Source organism: Eptesicus fuscus, chromosome 12 (genome assembly GCF_027574615.1).
Source record: "Eptesicus fuscus isolate TK198812 chromosome 12, DD_ASM_mEF_20220401, whole genome shotgun sequence".
NCBI classification, from domain to species: Eukaryota; Metazoa; Chordata; class Mammalia; order Chiroptera; family Vespertilionidae; genus Eptesicus; species Eptesicus fuscus.
In genome coordinates, this window is record NC_072484.1 from 17,032,481 (window position 1) to 17,056,234 (window position 23,754).

Below are 23,754 nucleotides of genomic sequence, written 5' to 3' on the forward strand. Positions count from 1 at the left end.
ACAGGCCACGCCCGCCACCAGTGCACGATTCCCATGCACCGGGCCTCTAGTATATATTTATTTTTATTGAGTTCGGAGAGGAAGGGAGAGGGAGATAGAAACATCAATGATGAGAGAGAATGAGAGAATCATTGATCAGCTACCTCCTGCATGGCCCCCCCTCCCCCCCAACTGGAGGTCGAGTCTGCAACCCGGGCATGTGCCCTTGACCAGAATCAAACCCGGGACCCTTCAGTCCACAGGCTGATGCTCTATCCACTGAGCCAAACCAGCTAGGGCCCTACTGTTGAGCTTTGAGGGTTCATTATATAGTCTCGATGCTAGTTCTTCATTGGATAAATGGTTTGCAAATATGTTCTCTCAGACTGTAGCTCATCTTTTCATCCACTTAACAGGGCCTTCCACAGAGCAAAAGTTTTTAATTTTGCTGAAAACAGTTTACTGATACTCCTTTTATGGATAGTGCTTTTGGTATCAAGTATAAACTCTAGACCCCAGAGATTTTCTTCTCTGCTTATGTGGGGGCTAAAAAATTAATACTTTTCCTCCTATCTTCTAAATTTTTTCTAGCTGGTTTAATAATTAAATTTACAGAGACAAATTAACAGGAGAAAATCAAAGTTTTAGTTCATGCGCATGGGGAGTTCACAGAAGCATGAAATTCCAAAGACAGTGAAGCAACATTGGGCATATTTGTTATTTGTGGACAAAGGAGAAGTGGTGAATGGGGCATTAGATTTCAGAAGTGAGAATGGGCGATTTACAGGTAGTTGAGGAAGAAAGGAACATACATGGCAGGAAAATTCTTGCTAGGCAACTCAGAAACAATGAGACATGGGGGTATCCAGCTAACAGACCTCTGACTGAAGCCCTCTTACTTACATACTTAATTCAAATTAGGTGAAGACTATCCTAAAATTTCCTTCCTGAAGCAGGTTTTTCTGTCTGAGTCCTTTGGGCAGGAAAGGGGGGAGGGTCAAAGGTTCTCCTGAGTCTTGTTTCTTAATAAACAGCTTAAAATCAATATCCCAAAGAGACAGCTTCAGGGTGGCAAAACTTCAGTTCCCTTCACTTATTTTTTAACGTTTTATAGTTTTACATTTAAGTTCATGATCTATTTAAATTTTATATTAAGTGTGTGGTTTAGATTGATGTTCATTTTTTTTTTTTTTTTTTTGGCTTATGGATGTCCAATTTCTCCAGCACCACTTGTTTGAAAAGGCTTTCTTTTCTTCCTTAAATCACCTTGGCACCATTGTAAAAAATCAGTCTGGCCCAGCTGGTGTGGCTTAGTTGGTTGAGCATTGTCCCATGTACCAAGAGGTTGCTGGTTTGATTCCCAGTCAGGGCACATGCCTGGGGTGTAGGCTAGATCCCCAGGAGGGGGCGTGCAGGAGGCAGCCAATTGATGTTTCTATCTCTCCCTTCCTCCTTCTCTAAAATCAATAAAAGCATATTTTAAAAAATTAGTCTGATCAGTCTTTGTGCACCTATTTTTGAGTTCTCTATTCTGTTCCATTGACCAATCATCCATCTCCCCACCAATACCACCCAGCCTTGGGGTTATTCTAGTGTTATAGTAAGTTTTGAAATCTGATAAGCTGATTTCCCTCTCTTTCTTTTTCTCAAAATTATTTTAGATATTCTATATCAACTTGTGGAGAATTGACATCTTTACTATGTGGGATCTTATAATCCATGAACATATTATGTCTCTACATTTGTTTAGATCTGCTTTGATGTCTTTCATCAGCATTTTGTAGTTTGAACATACAGATCTTGTACAGTTTTGTTAGATATACATATGCCTGCTTTATTTTTTTGTGTTCAATTGTAACTACTGATTTTTAATTTTAGTATCCACTGTTCATTACTAATTATAGAAATACAATTGATTTTTATATGTTTAACTTGTATCTTGAGACCTTGTTGAACTCACTTATTAGTTCTTGGATTTTTCAGACCCCTTGGGATTTTCTACATAGACAGTTATGTCATCTGCAAATAGAGACAGTTGTATTTCGTCCTTTCCAGTCATATGCTCTTATTCCTTTTTTGATTGTTTGTTTTTGCCTTACTGCACTGGTTAGAACTTATTGAATTAAGAGCCATGAGAACCTTGACTTGTCTTTTTCCTGATTGTGTTATTGTTGTAATTAGCTACTTATTAATAGAAAAGGAGCAAAGAAAAGGCCAGACATGATAAACATGGCCATTTGAACAGCGTCACCAGGAAGCTACAACTTTACCCTCCTCAGGGAGCCACTGGCCCAACAAAGGGGAGATGGACACATGTGCAGTGAAGTTGGGGTAAAGTAAAAAAGACGCCCATCAGTCTAGCCTGAAAGAAAGATAATTGGCTAAAGAAAGCAGAACCATTGCAAACTCACAAAAATTTAGAAATACATAATCCCCCAGACAAAGGCGTTTGTTCTTGGTGCTTTCGGCTCTCTGTTCCTCTGGTTTTGTTTCTGCTTTCTTATATTTGCCTGTGTTCCCTCCATAGCTATGTGTTCGTGGAAGCTGCATGGCTCATGGCCACGTGGACCCCATATGCAATGGACTGATGAACGACAGCTGGGGACACAAACTAAGCTAGCCTGATGCTGGACTGAAGTGTGCAAATGTGGAGCAGAAACTCTGGGAAATGGCTTTCATCCTAGCTCTGCTGAAAGCAGTGGGCCTTTTTCCTTGGCCGAATGGAGAAAAATGGGACCTTGGGAACTAAGGGATTTGATTTCACAGAAATAAAGCTTTCTACAATATCTCATCCTCCCGTGCAAATCTAAAAAAATTTCTTTTCTTGTGACATCGCAAAGATCCCCGTTCCACTAGCAAAGGTGGGGACACTAAGAACTCTCCATCGATAACAATTTTATGGGGAAAATATTCAGTGTTTGCCATTAAGTGTAACATAACTGATAGATTTTTTGGTAGATACAACTTACCTAGTTAAGTAAATTTTCCTCTACTTCTATTTTTCTGAGAGTTTAGTTTTAAAATCATGAATGGATATTGAATTTTGTCAAATGCTTTTTCTGCCTTGATTGATATGATCATGTGATTTTCTTTTAAATACTGTTACTATTGATAGATTTTAAAAACTATTGCACTAGCTAGCCTTGCATTAACATATTTTTATTTAAATAAACCCTATTTGGTCATTACTGATATTTTTATAAGGGTTGTTGCATCTGAATTCATGAAGGATATTGGTCTATAGTCTTTAGTTTTGTTTATTAATTGTTTGTTATTTTCATTCAATTCAACAAATATATTAAAACTAGAGGCCTGGTGCACAAATTCATGCACAGGTGGGGTCCAGCTGGCCCACCCCAATTGGGGCTGAGGGGGGCCAGGCTGGCCAGGGGAAGGGGCTGCAGGAGGTTGGCTGGCCGGTCCGATCGAGGGCCGGGCCAGCTAGGGGCAGGGGCCATGGGAGGGTTGTAGGAGGTTGGCCAGCTGGCCTCACTCCAGATGGGGGTACAGATTGGGAGCCAGGCTGACTGGTTGGCCAGCTGCAGTGCACGTCATAGTGACCAGTAGTTCTAGTCATTCCAGTAGTTCTGGTCTCTTGGCTTTTATATATATAGATTCCCTTGGGACTTCCTCTTTGATTTATGGATTATTTGGAAGTGTGTTATTTATTTTCCAAGTATTTGGAGATTTTCCTGTTATTTTTCTGATCTTGAAATCCATTTTCATTTCATTGTAGTCAGAGAACACACTTGGTGATTTCAATTCCTTTAATTTGTTTGGTTTGTTTTATGGCTCAGTATATGGTCTATCTTGGCATATATTCTGTGTCTGCTTGAAAAGAATGTATATTCTGCTGTTGTCAAGTAGAATGTTTTATACATGTCAATTAGATTCTGTTGTTTGATGGTGGTGTTGAGTTATTTTATATCCTGTGATTTTCTGTTTAGTTGATTTTTCAACTGTTGTGAGAAGGATGTTGAATGTGCCAACTCTAATTGTGGATTTATTCTTTAAGTTCTGTCAGTTTTGCTTTACATTATTTTTTAGCTCGGCTGTTTGGTGCATGCACATTTAAGATTGCTGTCTTCCTGGTGAATTGATCCTTTTATCATTATATAATGTCCTTTTCTATCTTTGGTAATATTCTTTGCCCTGGAATCTACTTTATCTAATATTAATATAGCCACTCCTGCTTTGCTTTGATTGGGGTATGCATGATATATCTGTTTCCACTCTTTTACAATCTGCCTATATTGTAGTTGAAGAGACTTTCTTGTATACAGCATATAGTAGGGTCATATTTCTTAATTCACTCTACCAAACTCTGTTTTTTAATTGGTATATTTAGACCATTTACTTTAATATTATTATTGACTAGAGGCCCGGTGCACAAATTCATTCACAGGTGGGGTCTAGCCAGCCCGCCCTGATTGGGGTCAATCGGGCCAGGCTGGCTGGGGGGAGGGGCCAAGGATGGTTGGCTGGCTGGCCCCGCCCCCTGGTAGAACTCTTGCTTGAACTCCTGAACTCCCTGTTGATGGGACAATTTGCATATTAGCCTTTTATTATATAGGATATTATATTTTGATCTATTTATAGTATTTTTGAGTGTATCTCTTTGACTAGATTGTTTTGATAGTTGCCTATTCTTCCTTAGGTACTTTCATTGAAGGGACATTTGTTCCTTCATGTTAGGGACACAATGACAACAACAATAATTATGGTTTCCTTTCGACCTTCTGCCATGTGCCTGGCTCTCTATAATTGATCTCCGATCCTGTAAATCAAGCATTATTATTTCAATTTTACGATGTGAAAATTAAGGAGACTCAGAGTACTAGAATAATTTGTTCAGGACTACTCAGTAAGAATCTATTTGCCACCAGGCTCCAAGTTCTTCTAACACATTTAAAAGCAGCTGTAGCCTGTGGGATTTGTTTTGAGATAGTCTTTTTACTTAATCCCTAAGGCTAGTCTCCATTGATAATGAAGGCTTTTGTCTATCTTGGGGGAGATGTACTCTTCCTTCTCTTACTTTCCCTTTTCTCAGTTATGTTTCTGGAGACTGCCTGCATCATGGGTTCTGGAAAATAAGGAATTTTCAGCAGCAAAGAATCTGCCACTATTAGGTGGCAGTATAGCATCCAATGATTCTAAAAACACCATGAGATGATCTGTCCTAACTTTGGACACATTATTGCTCTCACAGGAAAGTTAGTGCTGCTATTTTCTCCCTACCAATTAAAACGGACTCATCCCTGATGGGTAGATCTTGTGGTCAACCATTTATTTCAATTTAAACTCCACCCTAAAGAGATAAATCTTTTCAACCCTGTCAGAATTTCCTTTGTCCATCTCAGCCACCCACGATTATCATCACTAGAAATCACATCAGTGCTGAAATCTTGTTTTCAAACATTTTACCTCTCTGACAACTATTGATCCTCCTAGCTCATTTGTTGGAAATTCTCCCATTTCCAGAATCCTATTACTTCATCAAGACTTCTAATAGCTTTTCGCTATCATTACTTTTCTTCCTTCCCTCAGTAGGTTTATCATTATAATCCCTGTATTAGTCAGCCTTTGCTGCAGTAATAAATCTCAGTGGCTTACACAACAAAGCTTACTTCTCCCCCCCCCCCCCCCAATTTTCTTTAATGATTAAGGTATTACATATGTATCCTATCCTCCCCTTGCCCTCTCACCCCTTCGCCCCGCTCATGCCCTCACCCCCTTTGTATCTGTGTCCATTAGTTATGCATATATGCATGCATACAAGTCCTTTGGTTGATCTCTTAATGGCTTATTTCTTACCAATAGTTTTGCTGGCTTAAAAAAAAAAAGCAACACATGGACTTTAATATTACAGAATTTGGCCTTTATTAACTAGCTTACACATAAACAAAGCTACTCTTTGCTCACCTGTCCTAACCTATGAAGTATGGCACCCACAGACCCCCTTCCATAGCTTCTTACTATGTAATCAGATGACTCCTCCCCTTAAAACAGGGTGGGGAAAAAGAAGTTTTCACCCAGAGGAATGCTAACCAGAAATATTAAATTCTAAAGTTTCAGCAGATGCAACACCAGAAATAGGTTATGGACAGCTCTTACTTAAGTCTTTTACCTAAATAGTATAATAGAAAGTTACAGTGTTGGCCAAAAGAACACACAGGTTTCCCATTGAACTTTGTTTTAATGGGTTTCAGTGTTCTGTGCCAGCTTTTGGTCAAGTTGTTTTTATTAAAAAGTACTCATTTAAAAAACTAACTTAAAAACTGCCACACAGAATACCCCAGATGGTCCACCGAACAGTCTCCTTTCGTTCTGAAGGTTTTACAGCGCATTGTAATTATTAACCAGTCATTTATTATTAAACTTCAATGGCCACTTGAGACAGTTCTGAGATTGTTCTTCCACCACTGACTAAGACGGGGGTGGCAGGTATTGGGGATAATATTCATTTGGCCTCTGAGCTTTCTGGGCAGACTGGTGACTGCCAGCTCCAGCTGCCTTCTTGTCCACTGCTTTGATGGCACCTGTGTGTCTGTCTCACGTCACAAACAGCCAAACAGCCCAGAGGAGGACAGTCAGAGAAGCTCCCGACACACACGGGCTTGCCAGGAACCGTATCAATGATGGCAGCAAATTTGCGGGCAATGTGAGCTGTGTGACAGTTCAGCACAGGTGCATGTCCGGCACTGATCTGGCCTGGATGGTTCAGGGTAATCACCTGAGCTGTGAAACCAGCTGCCTCCATTTCTGGATCATTTTTGCTGTCACCAGCCACATTGCCATGACAAACATCTTTGACAGACACATTCTTTTTTTTTTTTTTAAAAATATATTTTTATTGATTTCAGATAGGAAGGGAGAGCGAGATAGAAACATCAATGATGAGAGAGAATCATTGATTGGCTGCCTCCTGCATGCCCCCTACTTGGGATTGAGCCCACAACTTGAGCATGTGCCCTTGACCGGAATCGAACCTGGGACCCTTCAGTCTGCAGGCTGATGCTCTATCCAGTGAGCCAAACCAGCTAGGGCAGTGGTAGGCAAACTGCGGCTCGCGAGCCACATGCGGCTCGCGAGCCACATGCGGCTCGCGAGCCGCCGTTTGCCGCTCTGTTGACTAATGAATTTGCCGACCACTGAGCTAGGGCGACAGACACATTCTTGACACTGAAGCCCACATTGTCCCCAGGAAGAGCCTCACTCAAGGCTTCATGGTGCATTTTAACAGACTTCACTTAGTTGTAACACTGACTGGAGCCAAGGTGACCGCCATGCCGGGTTTGAGAACACCAGTCTCCACTCAGCCCACAGGGACAGAACCAATGGCTCCAATTTTGTAGACATCCTGGAGGGGCAGACGCAGGGGCTTGTCATTTGGACAAGTTAGTGGCAGGATGCAATCCAGAGCTCCAAGCAGCCTGGTTCCACTGGCATTGCCATCTTTATGGGGGACTTCCACCCCTTGAACCAAAGCATGTCAGCACTTGGCTCCAGCCTGTTGTCGCCATTCCAACCAGAAATTGGCACAAATGCTGCTGTGTTAGAGTTGTGGCTTATTTTCTTAATGTAGGTGCTGACTTCTTTAACAATCTCCTTGCATCTCTTCTGGCTATAGGGCAGCTCCGTGGAATCCATTGTGTTAACACCAACAATCAGTTGTTTCACACCAAGTGTGTAAGCCAGAAGGGCATGCTCACGGGTCTGCCCATTCTTGGAGATGCCTGCTTCAAGTTCACCAGCATCAGCAGCCACAATCAGGACAGCAGTCAGCCTGAGATGTGCCTGTAACCATGTTTTTGATGAAGTCTCTGTGTCCTGGGCATCAATGATCATCACATAATACTTGCTGGCCTCGAATTTCCACAGAGAGATATCAATGGAGCTACCACCCTCATGTTCAGCTTTCGGTTTATCCAAGATGCAGGCATACAGTACTTGAAAAAGCCCTTCCCATCTCTGCAGCCTCCTTGCCAAACATTTCAATGGTCCTTTTGTTGGTCTCATCACATTTGTACATCAGATGGCCAGTAGTGGTAGACTTGCTGTAATCTACGTGTCCAACTATGATGATGTTGATCTGAGTCTTTTTCTTTCCTACTTTGGCTTAGATTTAGGGGTAGTTTTCATGACGCCTGTGTTCTGGTGGCAAACCTGTTGTGAAAAAGCTCGACTGATTGGTTTTGTCACACCTGGGCTTTAGGCTCCAGGGTCTCTTGTTCTAAGACTAGGTGAAGGAGCAATGGCTGTCCAGGAACGTTCTTTCCATGGCACGTAGTGGGAGCATCAGAAGGGAGTGAAAACACGCAATATCTTTTAAGGCCTCAGCTTGGAACTGGCACACTGTCACTTCTGCCTGCCTATTGGTCAGAGCAAGTCACATGGTCAAGCCCAATGAGTCAGGGAACTGTTTTCCATTCCCTGGGATGCAAATATTTGCTTGACAATAATAAATAGACCACACCTCCTTCAATCAATTCCCTAGCCCCTCTCCCTTTGTAGAATCAATCCTGGATGAACCCAAGTATTTGTCTTCTTTCTGTATATACCTGAGCAGCAGAACATTGATTGGAGGAAAATTGTGCAACTGAGCTGACTGATTTCTCCACAAATGAATTATCTTAAGCCTCACCGGACACTAACCATGTCATGTCTAAACTTTCCCCTATTTATTTATTTAATATCTTATTGTGGTAAAATATGCATAATATAAAACTTATCACCTTAACCATTTCTAAGTGTACAGTTCAGTAGCGTTAAGTACATTCCCATTGTTGTGCAACCAATCTCCAGAACTTGTTCATCTTGCAAAATTGAAATTCTGTGCCCATTAAACAATAACTCCCCATTCCCCACTTCCCCCAGCCCTTGGCAACTACCATTCTACCTTCTGTTTCTATGAATCTGACTACTCATATAAGTGAAATTATATTGTATTTGTCCTTTTGTGATTGGCTTATTTCACTTAGCATAATGTCCTCAAGGTTCATCCATGGTGGAACATGTGTCAGAATTTCCTTCCTTTTTAAGACTGAATAATATTTTATTGTATGTATATACCACATTCTGTTTATCCATTCATCCATCGATGGACACTTGGTTGGGTTGCTTATACCTTTTGACTACTGTGAATAATATTGTTATGAATATGGATGTATAAATAACTTTGAGATCATGCTTTCATTTCTTTTTGGTATATACCCAGAAGTGGAATTTCTATATCATATGGTAATTCTCTGTTTAATTCTTTGAGCAAACTTTATGCTGTTTCCATAGTATTTTAAGTATTTCCCACAATTTTACTCTCTCACCAACAGGGCAGCCAAACTTTTTATATTTCTCTGGAAAGCCTACTTTGGTCCTTCCATCAATGATGATGTCATATTATATCTTTCTTTCTCAAAACTTCCTCCTCTCTTCCCCCACTTTTACTTTTAGGTTCAGCTGCTGACTTCGCCTCATTTCACTGAGAAAGTAGAAGCCATCAGATCCAAACATACTTATCCTCCTTGCCTCAGACAACATTCCTTCATTTTCACCATCTTCCCATTCTGCTTCCTGTTTGTTACAACCAAAGAGACATACCCGCTGCTAGTCACAGCTAATCCCTTCATCTGATTCCACCCCCACCCTCAATTCAGGGATTCATCACCTCATTCATTTTTCCAGTTCCTTTCCCATCACCCTTACTGGACTGAGTGTTTTCTATCTTTAAAAAAACTCTCCCTTGAGCCCTGGCCAGATAGCTCAGTTGGTTAGAGCATCGCCAGTCAGGGCACATACAAGAATCTACCAGTGAATGTATAAATAAGTGGAACAACTAGTCTCTCTCGCTCATCAATTATATATGTAAAAAACCAACCCCCAAAAAACACTCTCCTTTAAGAAGTTCACATCATCTATGTGGTATTCTTGCCAAAAATGTTTAACCTGAATCCAATCATGAGGAAACAATCAGACACATCCAGGATGTGGGACATGCTACGTGACAACTGGCCCGAACTCTTTTAGCTGTCAGTGCCATGAAAGACAAAAATAAATAAAAATAAAAATACAGAGGCTGTTTTAGATTAAGGAGAGTACAGAGACGTGACAACCAAATGGAATGTATGAATCTCAATTGGATCCAGCACCAGGAAAAAAGAAAGCAGCTAGAGAGGATGTTTCTGGACTGTTGGGGAAATGTGAATATGGTCTGTTTATGAGGTAATGTTATTGCTTTGATATTACATTTCTTCAGGTGGGATATGGCATTGAGGTTATGTAGGGGAATGGCCTTGTTCTTAGGGAAAGCATCATGAGTATTTAGGAATATCTACAACTTATTTTTCAGTGATTCACCCCACAATGAATATATATAGGTGTGAATGGGGGAAGTAAGTGTGGCCGTGTTAACAAAGGATGACTAAAGAAAGGTAAAGGGTGAAGAGGAGTGCATTGTATTCCTCTTTCAACTTTCTGCAGGTTTGAAACTTTTCAAAAGAAAAAGTTGATCAGAAAAGAAAAAGAATCTTCCCTTGATTCATATCTGCCTGTAGCTATTCCCAGTTTATGGGCCATTCTCAGCTCAATGATTGAGCCATTCACACACAATGCTTCCGCCCTCACTTCCCTTCATCACTCGATCCATTCCTGCAGGCTTCTGGCCCTGAAACTGCTCCTGTTGGGGTCCTGATGGCCTCCATGCTGGCAACTCCCAGACCAGCATTCCACGCAGCTGGTCACTCCCTGTTCTCCAGATACTCCTGTCTCAGCCTCAGAGACACCTTCTGGTTGCCCTTACCTCAATGGCCTCTTCTTTTTTATCTTCTTTGCTTGCTCCTTTGCTCTCTCCAACCTCTAAATTTTGGGTTCCTCAGGTCCCAGCCTTTCTTCTTTAAAGCTCTCCTCAGGTGAGTTTATCTATTCCTGTGGAGTTAAAAGCTGAATTTGTTCTAATGATGTCCAAATGTACACCTCCAGCCTGGATGTTTTCCACATTTGATGACTTCACATCTGTCCTTAAATATTTCACATATATTTCAAGTTTAACTTTTAATTATTTGTTCATTAATTGAGCAAATATGGAGTGTCCACTATGCACTAGGCAACTGTCCTAAACACTGGGGACGTGGAGAACAAGCCCGTTATGGCTGTGCCATTCCAGTTGCAAAAGACAGCAAATATAAAAGAATTTGATGATCATACAGGCTATAAAGAGAATACATTTTTTGAAAAGGGGATATGTTAGAGACTGCTTGGGTGGATCTATACCTATTCTTTGGGTGACCAGAGAAGACCTCTTTTCTACAATGAAATGGAGCTCAGGATGAGAAGTGGGGGCCAACAAGAGAAGATTTAGAGATAGGGAGTCTAGGTAGAGGGGGTGGTAGAGGGGGCGGCTAGTTTAGCTGCCCACAGGTGGGAATGTGCTTGGCATGCTCCAGACCTGAGGTGTATCCCCAGAACTCAGAACCTTGATCCCCTCTCTCTCTGATTCATATTTTTGAATTCCAGGGCAACCAATTTAACACATGCTGATTAACTCTATATGAAATACCTTCACTTGACCTTGAATTCCTATTTTAGAATCTTCTTCAGATTAGGAACTGCTCTCTGTCTGGGATGGAAAGCACTTTGATTCTTATATTGGCAAAGGGTCAGCATGTTAGGTCAGAGTTTCACCAGTCCTTTCACCCTCCACCATGTGCAAAGCCCAAATAGTAATCCTGAAATCTTCTTGAAGGGGGAAGGTTTCCATCCTCCATGGCTCCCTCCCAGCCCACCCTTACGCTCTGTAGCTGCCACTGTATTCCTGGAGACGGGAGGGGAGCCATGAGAGAGGGTCCTGGTACTAACAGTTGACACATTGCTGTAAGTGTCTTTCCCAGCAAAGTGGAAAAGGTGACTTGACTCTGTTTTATAATCTTTCCTGGGTAGGATTTGTAGCCAATGATAATAAAAGCCCACCTCCCTCAGGGCTAGATCCCATTAGGCCTTTGCTAATGAGGCAAAAATCCATCTTTTCCTAAATGAGGTGTGTGTGTGTGTGTGTGTGCGTGTGTGCATGTGTGTGTGTGTGTGTGTGTGTGTGTGAAACCACTCCTTAAATAAATTTGAAACATACTTAGAACTTATTTTTTTTGAGTGAGCAATGCATTCATATCTTCCTAAAATTTAGAACATTAAAAAAGTGTAGCAAAAATTGTTTCCCCTCACCCCTGTCCCTAACCTCCCATTTCCTGTCCTCCTCTATCCCCTGCCCTGCAAATGGATAACTACTATCATCAGTTTCTTATGTATCTTGTATGAGGACCCACTTGGAACCTCAGAATTGGAACAAAGATTATTTTAAGCTAAAGATGTTTGAGATTCAACAGTTACAGAAAGAAGCCTTCTTGGAGTTTCCCTTATCCAACTCAAATCAGAAACCTCAGAGAAATGAGGACTGCTATGAATTCCCTCTTCAGGACAGCTTCTACTACCAGGACAGAGAGAGAGCACCTGCATGAACAAACATTATTACAAACTTTCTTATCTCTGGTTTGTTCTTCTAAAAACCCATTTGTCTTTCCTAAAGAAATCTTTTTGTTCTTCTACAAAGAAATCTTTGTAGAAGCCCTTGTTCCTCCCTTTTCCTTTCCCTTTCTCCTACTAACTATCTATAATAATAAAAGTGTAATATGCTAATTAGACCGGACAGCCAAACGACCTTCTGGACATCCTTTCAGACAACCTTCTGGACGAAGCCAGGGCTGTGAGGGCTGAGGCAAGCCATGCCACTGTGAGGGCTGAGCCCCTTGCACGAATTTTGTGCATCGGGCCTCTAGTATAAATATAAAAGGCCCAAATTCCAAAGACTGCTTTAATTTAGTCATCACTGAGCACTCCCACGTGTATGCTTAAATAGGTTCTGACTTCCCTCTTGCTGATCTGTCTTTTGTTTAGTCTGCAAGCCTCCACCTTCCGAACCTAAGAGAATAGAGGAAAGTTTTTCCTCCCTGACACTTGCAAAGACTTTTTTTTTGTATATATATATGACTATGCAAGCAAATATATTCTTCTCACCCTACTTATACATACAGCACTTATTTATTTATTTATTTAAACACATATGATTTCACTCTATAAAATTGTTATGCATCTTGTTTTTTTTCTTGTATTATTATTTATTATTATTTTATTATTATTTTTTTTAAATTTCTTTATTAAGGCATTACATATTTGTCCTCATCCCCCCATTCCCATCCCACACCCCTCCCCATGCATGCCCCCACCCCTGCTTTTTTTTTTCACTTGAAAATATATCTTGAAAACCTTCCAATATCTGTACATAAGAGAGCATCCTCATTATTGTTTTTTTTTTAAATGTGTTTTTATAGATTTCAGAAGAGAGGAAGGGAGAGGGGGAGAGAGATAGAAACATCAATGATGAGAGAGAATCATTGATCAGCTGCCTCCTGCATGCCTACAGGGGATCAAGCCCAAATCCCAGGCATGTACCCTGACCGGGAATCGAACTGTTCCTTCTGGTTCATGGGTTGATACTCAACCACTGAGCCATACCGGCTGGACTTCTTTGTATTTTAAAAAATTCTTATTCTTTTTTGTTGTTTGTTATTATTTTTCTTTTTTTAATACTTAAACATTTTTTTTTGGCTATTTTAAAAATTAACTTTATTGAGGTATAATTTACATACAGTAAACTTCATTTATACATTTTAAGCATCAGTTTGATGACTTTTGACGAATGTATACACCTAAACAAGAGCTAGCACCCATCCATTACCGGAGGAAGTTCCTTAGTCCTTCTTTGCAGTCCCCTCAGTTTCAGGCAACCACTGTACTGCCTTCTGTCACTGTAAATTTGCTTCTCTTGTTTAAAAATGTTATATAAATGGAATCATGTGATAGACACTCTTTTGTATCTAGCTTGTTTTACTCCCTACAGTGATTTAAAAAAAATGATTTTAGACAGAGAGGAAGGGAGATAGAGAGACAGAGAGAGAAATGTTGATTTGTTGTTCCACCTATTTATGCATTCACTGGTTGATTCTTGTATGTGCCCTGACTGGGGATCAAATCCCAAATCCTTAGGGTATCAGGATGATGCTCTAATCTTTTTTTTTTTTTTGATACATGCATATATTTAATAATGAAATAATTCACCACCACCAACAAAAAAATTAGAAAAATTCATGAGACCTCAGTGCTGTGGAATAGTATGGGACATCAAGGCAAAAAGATACAGCAACTGACCCAGAAAGCTGAATGAAGAGGGAAGCAAAGGCAAATTTGGCTAGGATAGTATTATATGCTCTTGAAAAGGAGAATGGCTGCGGAAATACCCACTTATTTGACTGCTTAGAAGCAGGCAGCCTTACTGTACGCTGCATGGAAGGGAAGCAAAGAGCTAAGAAGGGAAAGAGAGGAGAGGGAGAAGAGCAATGTGGAATCCAGGGTAAGCAGATGGAAGAGATTGAGACAGAGTTACAAAGAGATGACTCCAAGGCCTTTTGTTTCCTCTGAACTCTAAAATAGACCTGTTCGGAGTCTTCAAGTATGTCAGTTAAATTCAACGATCACAGAAATAGCACTAGGCACTGTGAAGGAGTGGTGGAGGGAGAGCTTCACAAAGTACAGGGATGAAGTGGTCCCTGCTCTCAAGGAGCTTACACCCTATGTGGGGAGAGATTCCACGCACAAAACAACTATGAAACATATTTACAAAGCAACAGAAATACAAATAAGTATACATAGAATAAATAGCATATGAAAGCTAAGGGGTACTGTGTCAATAATTGCTTACAAGTCCCTAGGTCAGTCAAAGAAGACTTTCTGAAGGAAAAAGTTTTGGACTTTGAGTATAATGTTAGTGGAGAGTAGGGAATATGCCAAGGCATAGAAGTGGAAGCAAATATGTCTTGTCCAGTAAGTAAGCAGAATAGCTTGATTAGAGTAAGAAGTCTCAATGGGTCTTGTTAAGAAGTATGATGAAATAGTAGGGGTCTATTTGGTGAGAGATACTGCAATGTTGGGTCTGGTCCCTGAAACAAACAAACAAACAAACAAACAAACAAAGGAAGATGTTTTCTTTAGGTAACAAGTGGCCAGAGGTCCAGGAGCAATTCCACTGCTCTCAAAAGTTTTGTAGTTCTTCTAAGACTAGTAATAAGATGGTAGAGAAGTATTCAGCATTCTTCAGCAGTTCAAGAACTCTTGCAGCCTTCTGCAAGAATTCTTATGAAGAGACAGGTGGAAAAACTCAATGAAATTCAAAGACTAAGAATCTATCATCCAAAGGCTAGCCAGATCCCAGGAATCTCAAGTGCTCAAGCAGAATGTTCCAGACCCCTGTTACTGATCCCTGGTGGGGAGCAGATTATGTATACTTCTAAAACAATTTTTTTTTAATTGCCATGACAATCAACTTTAATATTAACATTTTATAAATTAAAATAGGAGTATAAGAAGAGTCCTAATCTATAAGGAATGCTCACATCCTTGAAGAAGGGACAGGTCAGTAAGGGCCCAAATTTTCCCCGGTCTTTAAGTGGAAAGGCAAAACATCACACCTTGAAAAGAGGCTTTTCTCAGCCAAAGTTAATAAGACCTCTTTAAGCCTATTGATCTGAAGCTGGTCCAGGAAGGAAAAAAGAGTCCAGGCCAGATATTCAACAGCAGCCAGAGTTGTACTCCATGTCACCTGAGTTCTGCTGGGAGGCGATGGGTGCCACTGATGTTGAAATACACTGTTGAGAACTGATCTTGATGCCATTTACCTCATTGTGGACATGAAATAAACCCTGCTGAATCTGCCTATATATTTCTTTGGCTTTTAAAAAAACAAAACATTTTATTGATTTTTTACAGAGAGGAAGGGAGAGGGATAGAGAGTCAGAAACATCGATGAGAGAGAAACACCGATCAGCTGCCTCCGGCACACTCCCTACTGGGTATGTGCCGCAACCAAGGTACATGCCCTTGCTGGAATGGAACCTGGGACCCTTCAGTCTGCAGGCCAACGCTCTATCCACTGAACCAGATCGGTTAGGGCTTTCTTTGGCTTTGTTAATGAAGGCCCCTTCAACATTGCAGGCTGTTTTGGCTGAAGTTTCCATGAATGTAAGTCCACGCTCCCGAGCAAAGGCCTCTCCTTCTTCTTTCTTCACATCCCTGTGGGACTCTCAGCCACTCTTATTCCCATCCAGCATGATAACCATGTTGGGACTAGAGTGCTGCCGGGCATCCTCTAACCATGAGGTCAGGTGGTTGAAGGTTTCACGCCTTGTAATGTCTTACACCAGCAGTGTTCCAGCTGCTCCTCTGTAGTAGGAACGGGTGATAGAACGGAAGGATTCTTGCCCAGCCATATCCCAGATTTGCAGTTTGATTTGTTTCCCATCTATGTTGACCATATAGGCCCCAAACTCCACACCTATGGGGAGGTTGTGGACTGGCTGGAACCGCTTGTCTATAAACTGCAGGAGGAGACATGACTTCCCCACACCTAAAAGAGGAGGACGCACATTCTAGCCTTCACGTGGCCGGGGAGCAGTCCCGAGATGCTCTAATCTTTAATTTTTAAAAAAAATTGATTTCAGAGAGGAAGGGAGAGGGAGAGAGAGATAGAAACATCAATAATGGGCATCATTGATCGGCTGCCTCCTCCAGGCCCCACACTGGGGGTAGAGCCCGAAACCTGGGCATGTGCCCTGACCAGGAATCGAACCATGATCTTCTGGTTTATAGGTCATCGCTCAACCATTGAGCCACGCCAGCTGGGCAATGCTCTAACCTTTGAGAGTCATCCATGCTGTCATCTTACAGTAATTTCATCATTTTTATTATAACCCCTTTCTATGGCTATACTAAATTTTGTTTATCCATGCCCTAGTTGATGGATATTTGAATTGTTTTCAGTTTTAAAAAATTATGAATGAAGGTGCTATGCACATTTGTGTACAAATCTTTTTTTTCTTAAGGTAACATGCATTTTTAAAAAATATATTTTTATTGATTTCAGAGAGGAAGGGAGAGGGAGAGAGAGATAGAAACATCAATGATGAAAGAGAATCATTGATTGGCTACCTCCTGCAGGCCCCTCACTGGGGATTGAACCGGCAACCCAGGCATGTGCCCCTGACTGGAATTGAACCCGGGACCCTTGAGTCCGCAGGTCGATGCTCCAACTACTGAGCTAAACCAGCCAGGTAACATGCATTTTTGATAACTTATGCATCTTAATGTAGACATTCACAAACATTTGAGCAACCAGATTACATACAGTTGGTGATCATTAGCTACTTTCACCTGTGGCCATTGATATTTGTGTACAAGTCCTTTTGTGGGCATTTAAAAAAATCGCTTTTTGATTAACACCTAAGAGTAGAATTAGTGGGTCATATGGTAGGTATATTCTTTAGGACCCCAAGTGGTTGTACTATTTTCAATTCCTGCCAGCAAGATATAAGAATTCCAGTTTCTCTCCATCCTAGCCGACACTTGGTATTGGAAATCTTCTTAATTTTAGCCATTCTAGCAGGTATCTTGCTGTGGTTTTATTTTGCATTTCTCTGATGACTAATAATGCAGATCATCTTTTCATGTGCTTGTCGGCCATTTCTACAGTGTTGTGAGGTGTTTACTCATGTCTTTTGCCCATTTTTTTTCCCCCATTGAGTTGTTTGCCTTTCTATTAATGAGTTATCCAAGCTCTTTATATATTTGGAATGCAAGTCCTCTTTCAGATACATGTGTTGTCAATAGTTTCTCTCAGGCTGCGGTTTGACTTTTCAGAGCAGGAAGTTTTAATCCTGACCAAGTCTGACTTTTTCCCATGGCGTGCTGACCTCCAGGCCCCACACTCCTCTGAGGTCCCCCTTGACTCACTTCAATCTCTTTCTTTCTTGCTTTGCAGATCAGCTTGTCCAGCTCCTCTCTCCAATTGTTTACAAAATCCTTCTCAGTGCTCAATTAAGAGAGAGAGAGAGAGAGAGAGAGAGAGAGAGAGAATGACAACCATCCTTGGAAAAAATATCTTTCTACCCTTCTCTCTCATAGCTCTCTCTCTTCCTCTTCCATGCCCTGCACATAATTTCTTCCTTTTTCATCCCCGTACTCCTCCTTAATTTGCTCTGTTTCTCACTTATCTTGGACCAATGAGAGTAAAATCAGGCCTTTTCCCAAATTGAGGCTTTCATACAAAGTGTTCTACCTGAAACTTCTCCAGATCCAATAGTGCCAGAAAAAACTCTCAGGGATGGGCACCTACGAAGTAAAGCCTGTGACAACTCAAATTGCAGCTTGATTGGATGAAAAGAGGCTTATACAGGTTATGTGAGGAGCAAATTGTATTTCTTCTCCTGGAACATTCTCACCTGTGTGCGCCTCCTGCCAGATTAGATCCCTTATTAACCCTCCTCATCTGCATCAGAGTCACTCACCTGGGTAGCTTTTTAAAAAAAAATATTTAATTACTCTAAGTTTCACCACTGTATTTTTTTAAATTTTTTATTGAGTTTATAAAAATCCCTTTATTATAATCCCTTTCTATGGCTATACTAAATTTTGTTTATCCATGTTGCTAAGTGAGCTATGGCCCTGCCCAGAGCTCTCAAAGGACTAGCTCCCCTGAGTGGGAGGGTAAGAGGGCCACTCAGGGGAGCTAGTCCTTTGAGAGCTCTGGGCAGGGCCGTAGCTCACTTGGCTGGAAAGGGCCATGTCCTTTTTATTTTTTTAGATAGGAAGAGAGAGATAGAAACATCAACGATGAGAGAGAATCATTGATCGGCTGCCTTCTGCATGCCCCACACTGGGGATCGAGCCCACAACCCGGGCATATGCCCTGACCGGGAATCGAACTTGTGACCTCCAGGTTCATAGGTCAACGTTCAACCACTGAGCCACGCCGGCTGGGCCTGGGTAGCTTTTATTATCGCCTCTTTCCCTCCTGCACCAGAGTTTGGCTCTATCCATTAGATAGACAGTAGTGGTTCTCAAAGTGTGGTCTGTATCACCTGGGCAGCTGTTAGAAATGCAAATTTCTAACTACAGCAGTGGGTCTCACACTTGAGTGTGCATCCAAATCACTGGGAGGGTTTGTGAGAACAATTAGAGCAGAGATTGCTGGGGCAGCACCAAAACCCAGTGGTCTGAGATGGGCCTGAGAATTTGCATTTCCAGTTCCTACTCCAGGGACACACTTTGAGAACCACTGTACTAGTGGTTCTGATTCTGTTGGTCTGGGGTCAGGGAGGCCTGGACAGCCTATTATTTTAGAAACTCCTCATGGTTCTGATGTGCAGCCAGACTTGAGAGCTCCTGGTGCATGGGCTGGGGTACAACACGGCTAGAGCTACACAATTCCAGGGGAGTAAACAGCGTTTTAAATACAAAACCTTCCTAAAGGGCTGTTTCCCTTGTCTAGTTGTCCTTACATGTCAACCCTGCACCTCCAGTGTGCTCAGGGCCCCACAGGTTTCCACTAAGGACCTGCAAAGCCTTGAACGTGCCTCCAAGCAGGACTGTGCTGGCCTGGCTATTGGCACTTGGCCCCAGGTGCTGCTGCAGGAGTAAGAGGGCCACTCAGGGGAGCTAGTCCTTTGAGAGCTCTGGGCAGGGCCATAGCTCACTTGGCTGGAACGGGCCATGTCCTTTTTATTTTATTTATTTATTTATTTAGCCATGTCCTTTTTAATACTTACTGCTGGTGGGTAGTAAGTATCAAAACTATTGCCAAGGGCCTCAGGACTGGGACTGTATTTGAGGCTGTTCTATGATGACTGTGTTCATTGTATTACATGCAAGCCTTTGCTATTCAGCCATGCTTCTATCAAGTGTGGTCACCCAGACTTTTGTACTCTTTTACTGAGGCATAATCTACATACAGTAAAATGCACACATCCTAAGCAGACAGTTCAGTGAATTTTTACCTATGTATGCACCATGTCACCACCACTCAGATCAGCATAGAGGACATTTCCATGATCCAGTAAGTTCCTTGGAGTTCTATTTTAGTCAATTCTCACCTCCCACTGTAGATCTGTATTGACACAGATGAGTTTTGCCTCTTCTTGAACTTCATATGAATATCGTCACATAGAATGCATTTTTTTGTGTGTGTGTGTGTGTTTGGTTTCTTTTTCTTAGCATTGTTTTTGAGATTTATCCATATTATTGTGTATAAGAGCAGTTCATTCATTTTCCTTCTGTGCTGTACACAATACACTGAATGGCCATATTATTATGATCTCTGAACACATAATAATTTGGCCACTCAGTGCATATATATATATATTAGAGGCCTGGTGAATGAATTCGTGCATAGGTGGGGTCTGGCCAGCCTGGCCAGGGGGAGGGGACATGGGCGATTGGCTGGCCTGCCTGCTGGTCGAACTCCTGATCGAGGGGACAATTTGCATATTAGCCTTTTATTATATAGGCTATACACTGAGTGGCCAGGTTATTATGCGTTCAGAGATCATAGTAATCTGGCCACTCAGTGTATATTTACCCATTCTTCTATTGATGGACATTTGAGTTGTATTTAGATTTTGGCTATTATTAATTCAGTTGCAGTGTACATTTTTGTATATGCCCTTTGCTGTGTAAAAATTCATTTCTTTTTAAAAATGTTTTTAATGATTTTTTTTAAGAGAGAGAGAGTAAGGGAGAAGGAGAAAGAGAGAGAAACATCAATGAGAGAGAAGCATCAATCGGCTGCCTCCTGCAGGTCCCCTACTGAGGATCAAGCCTGAAACCTGGGCATGTGCCCTCACTAGGAATTGAACTGGTGATCTCTTGGTGCATGGAACAATGCTCAATGAACTGTACCACACCGTCAGGGCAACACTCATTTCTTTTGAGCTTATACTGGGAGTGGAAATGCTCAGTCATATGTTTACATTTAACTTTAGAAGAAATTGCCAAACAGTTCTCTGAAGTACTTGTACAAGTGTGCACACCCATTAATAGTATATAAGGGTTCTGGTTGCTCTACAGCCTCACTCAACATTGCTATTTTCAGAAGTTTGACTTTAGCTATTCTAGAGAGTATGTAGCCACCGTACATTGTAGTTTTAATTTTAATTTTTCTGTAACCATTGATACTCAGCATCTTCTCATGATTCCTGGTCATTTGGACATTCCTTTATGTGAAGTGCCTGTCCGAGTTATTTGTCCATATTTTCTAGTGGGTATCTGAGACCTTCTAATTAAAAGTGTTATGAAATAGTGGCTTACTTATTGAGAGGGATTGAGAGGGTCTCAAGTGGGTTTGTGAAAAGGAGAATGAACGAGATAAGGGCCCTTCTTACTGAGCCTGTTCCTCTGAAACTTACTGATCTCTGTCTCCCCAGTACCTAGAAGAGGGTCATGCACAAGACTGGAACCCAGTAAAAGCTCATCAAATATGGGGACCATCCTTCATTTTTTTAGTGGGAGGGGTGGTGGGCTGTGGTGGACCTTGCAATCAATGACATCTGTCACTCTTTACTCTTCTGCTGGGGCTAATTCCAGCAGGTCATAAATGCAAAAAGTTCATCAAAAGGTTGGTGGACCCTGAGGCTTCAGCAGAGCTGAAGATACATATTATTGCCTGCTGGAATAGCTGAAAGCATTTCCCCAAACCTGAAAATCTACATGTTATTATCAGCTGCTGGCCAAACAGCTGAACAGCCAAAGGCAGTTCCCCTAACCTGATACTTTACTGCTTACCAAACTTTACCTTTAATATGTGTGTTTGCTTTGCTTTAGGGCAAAAATGTGTGAATAAAAAGCCCCAGGTCTGGAGATTTAGGAGAACTTAGTTACTAAAGCTAAGCTCCATCTGGCTCTCCCATGTATTCCAAATTTATATTTCATGTCTAGTTTCTTTATTAATTTACTCACAGTCCTTCTCCAGATTCCTGAACCCTTCTAGATGCAGGATAACACCTCGGCATTCTTCCATTCCTCTGAAGCTATGCCAGACCTTGGGTCCCTCCCAGTGCAGGACATGGGCTCATAAGCAGCCTTAGACTCCCAGATAGTTAATACAGCCCTGATTCAGACTTGTTGATTAGCCTGCTTGGGTCCCATGAATACCCTCTCCAGAAACTGGGGTTCTCCACAATCCCCTGGGATTGCATCACTGTTTATACTTCGATTAATTTTTTTTTTTTTAAATCCTCACTCGAGGATATTTTTTTCATTGATTTTTAGAGAGAGTGGAATTTTTTCCATTGATTTTTAGAGAGAGTTGAAAAGAGAGGGAAAGACAGCGATGTGAGAGAAAAACATGGATTGGTTGCCTCCTGGGGCTGCAGAGGAACCTGCAACTGAGGTACGTGCCCTTGACCGGAATCGACCCTGGGACCCTTTGGTCCGAAGGCCGACGTGCTATCCACTGAACCAAACTGGCCAGGGCTATGCTTCAATTTCTTTAAAGTCAAGATGCATCAATGGCACAGGTTTTCTAGCATCTAGACCCCAGATTCCCAGAAGAGTTCCTCTGAGACCACAGCCAGGTCTTTGTTGACTATTTGCTCTGCCCACGATGATTTCCAAATTGGGGATTAATGTGGGATGCATTGTGTTATTTTGTATGCAGGACTCTGATAAGCACCCTCCACCTCATCTCCTTTGCCACCTGGCTCCCAAGCAGAGCAATCAGTGTTTGTGAACTGAATGGAGAAATGAATGATTTAGCGTCTGACTCAGCTCCCAATCAGACAAGCCATCTTTCATTCCTGCTACCTTGGGCCAAAGGAAAAAACAAACTGCCTTTTCATGTTTTTCCAGAGACTCAGAAATGTAGATTCTTCCTGTTCTTGATGACTTTATCAAGTCCTAACATCCCTTGATTATTGAACATTGTTGTGGCCACTAAATTGTTTGAAACAGTAAATCCCATTTCTGCATTGACATCATAATAAAAGATGTGTTCAATTAGTAAAAACATGTTAAGAGAATAAAATGCTCAGTTATGCAGTTCTGGAATCCCTAGAATCAATCAATCATTTAAGTAGCTAACATTTATTATGTATCTCTTTGGTGCCAGGCATTGGGTGAGGCGTATGATACTGGAGATTTTAGTCTGGGGTGAAAGACTTTTCTGACTTAGTTTCTCTTCCTGACACTTCATTCCTGATCCTCTCCTGGTATGTGATTTCTCCTGTACTTGTGGATCCTCCGACATCCTACTGATGGCTCTGTTGGATCCCAGTCTCTGGCCAGTTTCCAGTGTCTGATTGTGCTAGGTTGTAATTCCATGTGCTGCCAGTAGGTGTCTCCCATTTAACACCTGATACTCCCATGGCTGAAAATTTTGTTTTACATGTGACAAATAACAGTGTAAAAGTAAATTTTGTGAATTTGACGTTTTATTTATTTATTTATTTTAAAATCTCTATTGAAAGTATTACATAGGACCTCCTTTTTCCATTGATTTTTTTTTTAAAGGGAGAATGGAAGAGAGAGGGAAGAGAGAGGGAAACATTGATGTGAGAGAAACACATCAATTTGTTGCCTCCTGCATGAGCCCTGACGAGGCCCTGGGCCAGGGAGGAGCCCACAACCAAGGTAAGTGCCCTTGACTGGACTCAAACCGGGGACCCTTTGGTCCTCAGACTGATGCTCTATCATCCACTGAGCCAAACTGGCTAGGGCATTATTTTTTTTTAAAGTTAAGTTTGAATGAAGAGTGACCTTGGGTAGTCAGGATATGTAAATTTTTTGCAATACTGCCATCTAATAGAACTTTTGACAATCTGAGTTGTCCAATGCCAGTAACCAAGAACCACG

General features: G+C 41.5%; 1 protein-coding gene and 2 pseudogenes across 2 annotated transcripts in view; 1 reads left to right on the forward strand and 2 right to left on the reverse strand.

The window, feature by feature from the left end:
* The window catches only part of SNX5 (sorting nexin 5), a 49,277-nt gene extending 46,505 nt beyond the window's left edge, over positions 1 to 2,772 (forward strand). For both annotated transcript variants that reach the window (XM_054723835.1, XM_054723836.1), the window contains one exon: positions 2,507 to 2,772. In XM_054723835.1, coding sequence (XP_054579810.1) covers positions 2,507 to 2,599 — 93 coding nt within the window. In that variant the 3' untranslated portion in view covers positions 2,600 to 2,772. The remainder of the gene's footprint in view (positions 1 to 2,506) is intronic.
* A 3,633-nt stretch (positions 2,773 to 6,405) lies between these two features.
* On the reverse strand, positions 6,406 to 8,642 carry LOC114226696 (elongation factor 1-alpha 1-like; annotated as a pseudogene).
* Positions 8,643 to 15,644: 7,002 nt separating this feature from the next.
* On the reverse strand, positions 15,645 to 16,403 carry LOC103285866 (ras-related protein Rab-2B-like; annotated as a pseudogene).
* Between the last annotated feature and the right edge of the window lie 7,351 nt (positions 16,404 to 23,754).